General features: G+C 38.4%; 1 protein-coding gene across 5 annotated transcripts in view; it reads right to left on the bottom strand.

Annotated features, from left to right (window-relative positions):
* Window positions 1–758: 758 nt before the first annotated feature.
* Window positions 759–12,525, bottom strand: part of LOC106877362 (uncharacterized) — a 78,631-nt gene continuing 66,864 nt past the window's right edge. For all 5 annotated transcript variants that reach the window (XM_014926249.3, XM_014926248.3, XM_089349978.1 and 2 more), the window contains 3 exons: window positions 7,681–7,819; window positions 1,691–1,846; window positions 759–1,196 (listed from right to left, as the gene is read on the bottom strand). In XM_014926249.3, the coding sequence (XP_014781735.2) occupies window positions 872–1,196; window positions 1,691–1,846; window positions 7,681–7,819 (620 nt within the window). In that variant the 3' untranslated portion in view covers window positions 759–871. The remainder of the gene's footprint in view (window positions 1,197–1,690; window positions 1,847–7,680; window positions 7,820–12,525) is intronic.

The raw sequence follows: 12,525 nt of genomic DNA, 5'->3' as shown, positions 1-12,525 counted from the left end.
CTCATCATCAGCCTGAAGTAGCATCACTAGCTGGCTGAAGATGCCGGTGAGATTTATAATTAGATCATTTCTAATTTTTGTAATCAGTGAATGTGTTTCACTAGAAATATATATGTTTACAAGAGCTTGACAAATTTTGGCACAAGGCCAGCAATGTTGAGGGAGGGGTTAAGGCAACAGCATTGACCCTTGTGCTCAACTGGCAATTATGTTACTGACCCCAAAAGGATGAAAGACAAAGTCAACCTTGGTGGAATTTGAACTAAGAAAACAAAGATGGATGGAATACTGCTAAGAATTCTGGCAGCTTGCTGCCTTAAAAATAATTTAAATCGATTTTTGTGTTCTGGTCATGTGACAAAAGATATGGCTGTGTGGTAAGTAGCATGCTTACCAGCCACATGGTTCCGGGTTCAATCCCACTGCATGGCACCTTGGGAAAATGTCTTCTACTATAGCCTCAGGCCGATCAAAACCTTGTGAGTGGATTTGGTAGACGGAAACTGAAAGAAGCCCGTCGTATATATGTGTGTATATGTTTGTGTGTCTGTCCCCTCCAACATCGCTTAACAACCGATGCTGGTGTGTTTATGTCCCTGTAACTTAGCGGTTCAGCAAAAGAGACCGATAGAATAAGTACTAGGCTTACAAAGAATAAGTCCTGGGTTCGATTTGCTCGACTAAAGGCAGTGCTCCAGCATGGCCACAGTCAAATGGCTGAAACAAGTAAAAGAGTAAATTCACAACAAACAAATCTGTTTTCGAATAAAAATGTTTTAATAGAAATTTCATAACAAACATAACTTATGAGCTGCTTATGAAAGTTTCCTGTTTTCATAAAAATCTGTCAGATTATGGAATTAAGATTATCCTAAAGTTTTGAAAGAGTGATATAATCTTTCAGTATCTTTGGTAAAGGTAGGAACTGTGATTTGTACAGAATCTGAGAATGTAACTCTTGTCGAATGACAATGCGCGTGAGAGCTTGTAGAGTCATTGGAGAGGAATAAATATTGGCCAACCAGTTCCTGATGTCTGCTTCTAAGATGAATGGAGTAAAACAGTTAATGATGACAGAAGCGGCAGACTGCTTGACCGAGTCAGTCGTTAAAGAAACGTCTTGGTTATCTTTGGACTCGAGTGGTTCTGCATAGTTACCGGAAAATATCAAAGTCTTCAACAATTTTGTTTTTTGGCTGAAATTAGAAACAAAACATATATATGCATTTTGTTTGTAGAAAATAGAAAAATAACGGTAATAATGTCAGTGAAAAATAAATATTAAGTAAATTGCCTTTACATATTTATCACTATCAGTTACAAGCCAGACATCACAAAATGCATCTGAATAAACATTGCTGGACAGCAAATAGAGACTTGGACATTGCTTAGAAAATATTTTTTATTTTTAACCTCATATATAGTACGCACTAGGGATTTTGACCTTTAAATTTGGGGAACAAAATGCAGATTATACTCGAGGATTTACAGTATATCCATGCTTAGAATCAGGCGATAGTTGACTACAGGGAGGGCATCTAATCATAGAATATCTGCTTCAACAAATTTCCTCAAACCCATGTAAGCATAGAAAAATGGATGTTAAAAAGGCGAGGATGTTGAAATGCAAATCTAAGAAAATGAAAGTGATGTAGAAGAGACTTCAGTGTAGAATGTCCATCAGATTTACCTGAAAACTCTGATGATGTTAAAATTGTGAAGAAGGCTTCTTTCCCAAGGCTCAATCATTTCAACCAACGGCCAACAACAATCGTCTTTTAACAGCACTAAAATGCAGTCGATAAAATCTTTTTCAAACATTTCTCGAACAACAACTGTCCACATTCTGAAAAGATAACGAGAAAAAGGTGAGAAACAATTAGTTTTAGATATTATTCAAGTTTAGACACAAACACACACATGAAGGCTTCTTTCAGTTTCCATCTACCAAGTTCACTTATAACGCTTTGGTCAGCCCAAGAATAGAATAGAAGAAAACTTGCTCAAGGTACCATGCAGTGGAACTGAACTTGGAACTGTATGTTTGGGAAGTAAAACTTCTTACCACAAAGCCATGTAGTTAAATTGCTTTCAAAAAACACCTGTTCTGGTCAAATGAGCAAAGGTAAATCACATGGAGTCCAGTGAGTACAAATTGACCACATGGGGATGGAAGGTGTGGTAAGCAAAACCATTGGTTAGACGCTGTTTAATGTCTGCTTTCCATGCTAGCATGGGTTGGACGATTTGACTGAGGACTGGTGAAACCAGATAGCTACACCAGGCTCCAATCTCATTTGGCAGAGTTTCTACATATGGATGCCCTTCCTAACGCCAACCACTCAGAGAGTGTAGTAGGTGCTTTTACGTGCTACTGGCAACAATCTCGCTCAAATGTCTTTTCACGTGCCAGGGAGGCAACGTTGGCCATGTGGTAAAGTTATTTGCTTCCCAACCACATGGTTTGGGGTTCAGTCCTGGTGCATGGCACCTAAGGCAAATGTTTTCTACTATCATTCCAGACTTGAAAGAGAAACAGATGACCTCAGTTATGTTAGTGATTAATCTTTGATAGATCAGAGAGAATATCAAGCATTTTCTTGCAGTGCAAAGGTTAAAACATTACAAATGGAAAGACAATAAAATAAAATAAACAGAAACAATAAAAACAGAGATAACAGAGAGAGGTTGTTGGTGTGAAAAGTGAATCAGATTTCAAAAGGGTTGGCTTTTCTAGGAAAAGGAAATTAGCACAAACATTTTCTCATAATCTGAGAGGTCACAGAAGAAATCCAATAACAACACTCTCTCTCTCTTTCATATGTATGTGTGTGTGCGTGTGTGAGCCTGGTTATGTAGTAAGAAGTCTGCTTCCCAACCACATGGTTTCAGGTTCAGTCTACTCTATGGCACCTTGGGCAAGTGACTTCAACTATAGATTTGACGGACGGAAACTGAAAGAAGCCCATTGTGTGTGTGTATGTGTTTGCCCACCACCACTGCTTGACAACTGGTGTTAGTTTGTTTACATCCTTGTAACTTAGTGGTTTGGCAAAAGAGATTTACTGAATAAGTAAAAGACTTAGAAAAATATACTGCGGTTGATTCATTCAGCTAAAAATCCTTCAAGGCAGTGCCCCAGCATGGCCACAGTATAATGGCTGAAACAAGATAAGATATATATACATATAGGATATGGTGGTGGTAGGGCTGTTGGTTCCTTAACTTCTGATGGAGGTACAGAAGTGCTGTTGCAACTTACAGTATGTTTTGACTATTTTAAATCAGGAAGAGACCCCACCACATCCCTTTCCAGGTCCCGAGAGAGAGAGAGAGAGAGAGATTGACCCCAGTAATGGACTGGTATTTTATCTAAAGGATGAAAGACACGGCTGACTTAGGTGAGGTTTAAACTCAGGGCACAGAGTTGGAACAAATCTAATTCTCTACAGACTCTACAAAATCATCATCATCATCATCATCATCATCATCATTTAACGTCCATTGTCCATGCTGGCATGGGTTGGACGGTTCAACTGGGGCGTCTGGGAAGCCAGGAGGCTGCACCAGGCTCCAATCTGATGTGGCAGTATTTCTACAGCTGGTTGCCCTTCCTAACGCCAATATATTGAATAAATAGGTTACAGTAAATATAGACATGTATAACTATGAAGCTTTCAAGCAACAAATGGCTAAAACCCTCACCATATCCCCTAATCTGCTGTGGAAAAATTCCGACCACTCCCCTCCCCCCCAAGTAACTAAAATTGGACGACTGACACATTGCTATAAAACAAAGAACTGTGAGCAATTGATGGCAAGCAGTTCAGTGTGAGCTGTTGACAGAGAATGTTTAACCTCATGTAGTAGTAATCATATTGTGTCATGTGAATACTTTCTTTCCCCTTGCTTCATTAAATTATTTCTCTGACACTAGGATACAAACGTGGCAGTGAGTTGTTTGAAACTTGTGCTGGACATTTAGAATATTTCTTTTGTATGAAACCAAAGAAAAATTCGTTTTAACATGGAAGACTTATTGGCCTCCGTGGTGCAGTTGCAACGACAACAGCAACTACAAAACCAACAGTTGCTGGAATTAATGTTGAAGAAGTCTGAAAATACTTCAGGTTTGTACTTGCCAGACAACATGGCAAACTCAGTTGAAGAATTCAATTATAATCCAAAAGAAGGGATTATATTTCCAAAGGTACAAAGAAATCTTCAAAGGAAGAATGTAAAAATTGGTCTGACGAGAAAAAAAGTACAACTGCTTTTCAGTAAGTGATAAGTGAGATTTGTTTTGATGAAACAATATTTTATTGAAAATTTTCAGTGAAAGTAGTTCCCTGTTCAATACTCACTGGAAATGTTTGAATTTGGTTAAAAAAGATGAAGATTTCATCACTTTATGCTGGGGTTGTTAACAGAGAGTGTGAAAATTTCAAATGAAATGAATTAACCCTAGACATGTTCAAAAGTCTAATTTTTGTTCAAGGACTTACTGAAAGCAAAGATGCAGATATACGTTCCCAGATATAAACAAAATTAGAACAGGATCAAAAACTGACTCTACAGACAGTAGCAGAAGAATGCGAGAGGATTGTAAATTTAAGACATGACAAAGATAAAATTGAAGGAAAAGATTGCTCTCACATTCATGCATGTCAACTGGTAACAGATAAGAAAAAAGAGAAAGAATGCCAAAACTGAATCTATGTTATGGTCTACATTCTAAAAGGAATTGTCTGTTTTGAAATATAAAATGCTTCAAGTGCAGTAAGATAGGTCTTAAAAAATCACATAAACAGGTTATCGGGGCCAAGAAATACGAATGAGCCTCAAAGAAAATGTGTGTGTGTGTGTGTAGAAATTAATAACACAAATGTAAAGTTACAATTGAATACGGGCAGTGATATCTCGGTAATTAATACAAATACATGGGAAAAAATCAGGAGACCTTCATTAAAATAAACTTTGAAAATTGCACGTGATGCTTCAGGATAAAAATTACATTTTAAGGGTGAAATGTTAAATGATATTATATTTTGTGGGAAAACCTTAAAAGCCAAAGTTTTTATGCTGAATGATATGATAAATTTATATATTATATAAAGTGCATAAGTGTAATTCCGTGAAATATTCATGCTTATTTATGTGACAGATATATGCAATTTAATTAAAGGTTGTATCATATGTACGGGACATCTTTTTTTTGTTTATGGGGGAAATAGAAAAATATGAGTGAATATTTATGAGCGCTGTGTATTAAGTCTATAAAACTGTAATATAAAGTGTATATATGTATATATATATATATAAAGTGCATTAAGTAATCATTGTATTCCAATTTCTTTCACTTTTCAATGAGCAGCAGATGAGTGACTATCTTTTGGGATAAATTTTCCAGGAATAACCCAACAGGTTTACTATTAATTTCGCGAAATATTCACAAGTCCCGCTAGTTATGAATATTTGTATAGTGGACATGTTTTGTGCAAGGCCAGTCTCACCCTCTCGTCCTTCAAATTTGTATAGTTTGGGTGCATCAAGTGTCAGAAGCCCAGTGGTTATCAAGAAGCAGGACTCGTATGGAGTTACCTTCTCTTGGCTAAAGAGCTGAAAGGCTTCATCTACCTTGGGCCCAGTGGGGTACCTGTGAGTGACCTTCTACCAGAGATAATTCCATGACATGTTAATTAACCCAAAACTGGGACCATCACAGGTTTTACTAGCTCTGGGTCAGAGTAGACCGGAGAACAACGGCGGCTAAGAGAGGGTTCCACACTCTTTCAAACCCTGTAGTTCCTGAACCAGGGTCCCACTGCTGGATGCAGGTGAAAGTCACCCAATAATGTGTGTGTGTGTGTGTGTGTGTACACAATATAGTCACAGGCATGACTATAGGGTAAGAAATTTGATTCCCGACCACATAGTTCCAGGTTCAATCCCACTGAATGACACCTTGGGCAAGTCTCTTCTACAATAGACTCAGACCGACCAAAGCCTTGTGAGTGGATTTGGTAGATGGAAACTGAAAGAAGCATGTCATACATACATATTTATACACACACATATCTATGTATGTGTGTCTTTATCTGTCATCCCACCACTTGACGACTGGTGTTGATGTGTTTACACCGCTGCAACTTAGCGATTCGGCAAATGAGTCCGACAGAATAAGTGCCAAGATTTAAAACAAAATAAGTAGTGGGGTCAATTCATTTGACTAAAAATTCTTCAAGGTGGTGCCCCAGCATGGCCACAGTCTAATGACTGAAACAAGATAAAAGAGAGAAATCTTTTGCATATAACTGCAGACCAAATTATTGAAAATGGAATCAATCTGGAATCAATCTGGATTTCAGAAACTCTTTCAGAGGAAGATCTCACTTGGTTAGAATTATTAACCCAAAACCCGAGCTTTCCATTTGTTTTCTATATTTGGTAAAATCTGTTATTAAGGTGATAATGTTATAAGGTGAGGTTGTAATAAAGACACACAGCATAAAAATCAATCATCTATTTATGGAAATCAATCACTTCTTTATTGATGGAGGATTTTAAACTGTTTCATCTTCTCAATATTCATCATTGGTAAAAATCAATAACCAAACACTTAAAAATCTTCAACAAAAACTATATTTCTTTGTCAAGTGATTCTAACAACAAAAAATTGAAGAATTTTATTATCATTATGGAATCGAACTCGGAATCTTGGGGTTGGTAGCCTGCGCTCTTAACCACTACGCCATATGCCAATTATGGAGTGAATTTTAGGGCTTATAAATTTAATAATAAGGATTTCTTTTTCTTTTTTTTTGGGGGGGGGGGGGGTTATGTAGGCAGAAGTTCAGATATTTTAGTACTGAAGGATGAGTGGCTAAGTCCACCTCAGCAGGATCAGCAATCAGAATGTGAAGAACTGTAAAAAAAAAAGTATTTTTTTCTACCACTTTAATGATTCTGCCTAATTAATCAGCCCCAGGCATGAGAGTGTGGTTAAGAATTCACTTGAGGTTCGATCTTACGGGACAACTTGTTATGCAGATGTTTATCTACCGCAGGACCAGATGATGGTGTTAAACCAGACGAGAGATTAAAGTCAATGGAGAAACAGGAATGGTTCTGCCAATGGGCTGCCACTGTGTTTCTGTTGACTAAATTTCACTCTCAAGGCTTTTTTGATAGAAAACCTTGCCCAAAGTTTAGTACTTTGGGAAAGTTTTTAAATACAAAGAATCATGATGCGAACTTCTTAACCACACAACCATGGCCTACACCAGTGGTTCCCAGCCCGTGGTCTGCGAAGGTATTACTGAGGGTCTGTGGAAAAAATTCAAAATTTCATATATATACATGTACATAAGGATATGCATATTAAAAGGGGACGGTGGGAAAACTCATTTAAATAAAAGGGATCCCTGCGAGTGAAAAAGTTTTGGAACCACTGGCCTACACATTTAGGGTTGGGGAAAAGACATGCAATAATGATGATGATGATGATGATGCTCATGAGCAGGTGGGGGAATTACAGGTGACTTACAGATCAGTTTTTCACTGACCCCAATTTCTCTCTAAATAAGTTATTGCTAGAAGGAAAAGAAAAAGGAAGATAAAACAAAAATTATTTAAGAAAAAATTATATAAAAATAAAAATAAAGTAATTTGAAGCCATACCTCTCCATACTGTGAAAGCCTTTATGTAAATTAACACCAATTTTGAGGTAATATTCTAAGACATGAGCACTACCAGAAAGTAAAGACACCTGCACAGGTGAGCGTTTTTTGTAATCTCGTACTTGAACTGAAGCACCAGCTGAAAAATAAATAAATAAATTTTAACAGATGTCGCAGGCATGGTTGGGTGGTGACGAATCTCATTTTGTAATCCCATGGCTCTGAGTTCAATCCCAGTGCACAACTCCTTGGGCAAGTGCCTTCTTCTATAGTCCTGGACTGACAAATGCCTTGTGAGTAAATTTGGTAAATGGAAACTGAAGAAGACCTGTCCTCCACAGCAGAAGTGTTACAACCGCATCTCCTGGTAAAGAGGGATGCAACCTGCATGAGTCCTGTGCCAGTGCCATGGGAAAAGCACTCATGCTGGTGCCAAGTAGAGGACACTATGGCGGTACCATGTAAAAGCACTTGTGTTGTTGGCAAGTTTGAATGCACCTAGCACATACTGTAAGTGTGGTTGGCATGTTAGGAAGGGAATCCAGCCATAGAAACTAAGCCAAGTTAGACAGGAGCCTGGTGCAGCTCTCCAACTTGCCAGCTCTGGTCAAACCATCCAACTCATGACAGCATGGAAAATGGACACTAAAGGATGATGATGATGATGACACACACTACTTAACAACCGGTGTTGGTTTGTTTATGCCCCATAACTTAGTGTTTCAGCAAAAGAGGCTGACAGAACAAGTACCAGACTTAAAAAATAAATCTTGGGGCCAATATGCTTGACTAAACCCTTCATGGCAGTGCCCCAACATGGCTACAGTCCAATGTCCCAAACAAATAAAAAGATAACCAGAACTTCCTGCAAAACATTCTATCGGTCACTCAAAGACATTCTGCTAATCCGCTGCCAGCCAATGGCCATAAGTAGAACACTAACACTTGAGAATGATTACAGTAGGATGTTTAAAGCAGAGCACTATTGATCTCGCTCTGGACAGTTTGAATGTTGCTAGTGATACAAATGTACTGTTAAACATGGAGAATTAGTCCACTGGTCTCTGGTGAACTATTCTATTTTTAGCTCTCTACAAATAGACATCATTCCCGCTCCATGGTTGCATAATTCATGTGAGTAAAAAGTCACTCAACAGTAAAATATAGATATGCCAACAAGTCTCAGAAAATGTTGGAATTATCTCTTGTCTAAATTAACATCAACAATAGATTGCTGGCATGTAATATATTGGAACGAATATATATTCACAGAACAAGGGTTGGAATGAATATATATTCACAGAACAGTGGTTGGAACGAATATATATTCACAGAACAGGCATTATATATATTCACAGAACAAATATATATTCACAGAACAAATATATATTCACAGAATGCTGGTATTCTTTTATAGGATCAAATGTCTTTTTGATGTAGAGAAAATCTAAGACAGTGAGCTGGCAGAACTGTTAGCACAGCAGACAAAATGCTTAGTGGCATTTCATCTGCCTTTATGTTCTAAATTCGAATTCCACCAAGGTAAACTTTTCCTTTCAGGGGTCAATAACATAAGTACCTGTTGAACATTGGGGTTGATGTAATCAACTTAACCTTTTGCTTTTTTGTCAACATTTTGAATCCCAATATAAAACAAACCATTGTTGCTGAGTTTTTTTTATTAAGATAGAGGCAGGCAAAGTGTGTTCATGAATTAACATTCCATTTGTTAATGTCGTTAAATAATTTACAAGTTAAAAGGACATTTGGTATTTATCTGCCATGATCTTGATGTCTCACTTTAATAAAAGACAACCAATGAAGGGTGAATGAAGAGGGTGAAGTAAAAGAGTCATCATCATCATCATCATCATTTAACGTCCGCTTTCCATGCTAGCATGGGTTGGACGATTTGACTGGGGACTGGTGAAACCAGATGGCTACACCAGGCTCCAATCTGATTTGGCAGAGTTTCTACAGCTGGATGCCCTTCCGAACGCCAACCACTCCAAGTGTGGAATGGGTGCTTTTTTACGTGCCACCAGCATGAGGGCCAGTACGATGGTACTGGCAATGGCCATGCTCAAATGGTGTTTTTTATGTGCCACCTGCACAGGAGTCAGTCCAATGCTTTGTTCACATGCCACCAGCACAAGTGCCAGTAAGGCGAAGCTGGCAAAAATGTACAAGTTGATGAAACATGGTTATATGAAGGACAGAAATGTGGTGGCCATTGTTGGCTGGGCCTTTTGACTTGCTTCAGTCATCAGAGAGTGGCCATGCTGGAGCACTGCCTTGAAGAATTTTTAGTCAAATGAATCGACCCCAGTAATTATATTTTTTTCTAAAGCCTGGTATTTATTCTATCAGTAGAGATGTAAACACACCAACACCGGTTATCAAGCAGCAGGGGGAGGGACAAACACACACACACACACACATTCAACACCAAACCACAGAAACAAATGTTGTAATTGCTATCTGTTCCTTCTATCTTCTTGTGTAAATTTATATATATATATATATATATATATATATATATATATATATATATATATATATATATAGAGAGAGAGAGAGAGAGAGAGAGAGAGAGAGAGAGAAGAGAGAGAAAGAGAGAGAGAGAGAGAGAATCATCATCATCATCATCATTTGACATCCGTGTTCCATGCTAGCATGGGTAGAACGGTACCACAAGAACCGGCCAGGTCAAAGCCCTCACCGGACTTCTGTGACTGTTTTGGCAGGATTTTTACAGCTGGATGCCCTTCCTAACACCATATATATATATATATATATATATATATATATATATATATATATATATATATATATATATATATTCTTTTACTCTTTTACTTGTTTCAGTCATTTGACAGTGGCCATGCTGGAGCACCGCCTTTAGTCAGATAAATCGCCCCCAGAATTTATTCTTTGTAAACCTAGCACTTATTCTATCGGTCTCTTTTGCTGAACCGCTAAGTTACAGGGACGTAAACACACCAACATTGGTTGTCAAGCGATGGTGGGAGGGGACAAGCACAGACACACAAACATACACACACACACATATATATACGATGGGCTCCTTTCAGTTTCCGTCTACTAAATCCACTCATAATGCTTTGGTTGGCCTGAGGCTATAGCAGAAGACACTTGCCCAAGGTGCCACGCAGTGGGACTGAACCCGGAACCATGTGGTTGGTAAGCAAGCTACTTACCACACAGCCACACTTGCGCCTATATTGCAAAAAGAGAGATGGAGAGGGGGAGTGTCTGTTGGTCCTTCTGATTCTCTCAGGCCATCGATGTAATCAATGTTCAATCAGAACCTCTAAAATATTGGGTGTTGCAGGATGAATAGTGGGGTACGTGGAGTAGATATATTGTGATGTTTGGTTTGAATTTTGTGTAGAGATTCTGAGTACAAGGCTGTACCACAGGATATGTGTTGGTGTTGTATGTTAATATGATAACAAGTTTACTGTGTACAGTACTCAGGTGTACCACAACTTGTTGGAAAAGAACAAAAGAGAGGACGGAAAACAAATATATAAATCATATAAATAAAGAAAGCAATGATAATAAAAATACATGCATAAGAATAACAAGAGAGAAGAGTGAACGTTTAAAGAGGAACCATTGAGAGGAAAGGGTGCAGAGACATTTTCAGGAATCATGCTGGTGTATTTTGGGAAGAATGGAATTTTTGAAGAAGGATGCTATGTCCTCTTGATGCTGTGTGTTGATCTTGGTGTTGGGTGGTGTATTTTGGCATTGCTAAACAGGACAAAACTATTGGGTTCCCATTACTAGATGCTTTCAAAGTTTCGATTCCTAAGATTTATGGTTGCCTGGCGAGAAGTATTTTGGGTTTTATGTGGACAAGTTAACTGAGGTAATTGCATTCCTCTCTGGGTGAAGGTGAAGGCAGTGTGTGTGTGTGTGTGTGTGTGTGTGTGTGTGTGTGTTTGGTGGAGGGGAGACATGGAAGGATAGGATAAGGGTGGTTAATGCTTCAGCACGAATCAAACAGGATGAGTAACTGTCAGAGTGAAACTTGATCCAACCTTCTCGTCAGTATATCCCATACTATAATCTATCTATATTCCACACATGATTAACAAAGATATTTATAAATATCAGAGAAAAATAACTGCACAGAGTGCATTGTTAAGTGCAGGACTTTGGTAAAGAGAGAGAGTGGAAAGGGGGAGTGTGCGTTAGGGGAAGACAGGGTGTAGCAGGGTAAATGGTGAGGGTGGTTTACAGTAGGTATGTTCTGAACGGAATAACTAACACCACAGCCAATGAAATCTAGAATCGTTACGATAAAGGTAAGGCTTCATGCATTAGTAGATCAATTATTGAGATAATTATAAATAAACAAGCCAACGTAAGTAGCTTGTATGCGGATGCTCAGTTAGCTAGAAATAGCTGTCATATCTTCCTTAAATTGCCCTCCACTGTATTAAAGAGAAAAAAAGAATGGATACATTAGATAATGCAGTGCTAGATGTCTGAGCAAGAAAAGAAAATGATGGTTACGAAGATAAGTTTATTGAAACATGGCTGAACTAGAGCTAAACAACAACACAAGGTATGTGTATATGGGAGGGGGAGATGATGAGAGAAGGAGAGAGAGAGAGATGATGAGAGAGAGAGAGAGAGAGAGGGGGGAGAGAGAGATGGGGGGAGAGGGAGAGAGAGATGGGGAGAGAGGGAGAGAGAGATGATGAGAGAGGGAGAGAGAGATGGGGAGAGAGAGCAAGAATGGAAAACACAAGTGTTTGCTTTTTATGCTTCACCTGAAGGAAAACAAAAAAGATAAGACATCATCACCCA

This window comes from Octopus bimaculoides, chromosome 3 (assembly GCF_046866305.1).
Source record: "Octopus bimaculoides isolate indiv1 chromosome 3, ASM4686630v1, whole genome shotgun sequence".
Lineage (NCBI taxonomy): Eukaryota > Metazoa > Mollusca > Cephalopoda > Octopoda > Octopodidae > Octopus > Octopus bimaculoides.
The sequence above is the reverse complement of the archived record's forward strand: the minus strand, read 5'-3'. Positions and strand labels throughout refer to the sequence as shown.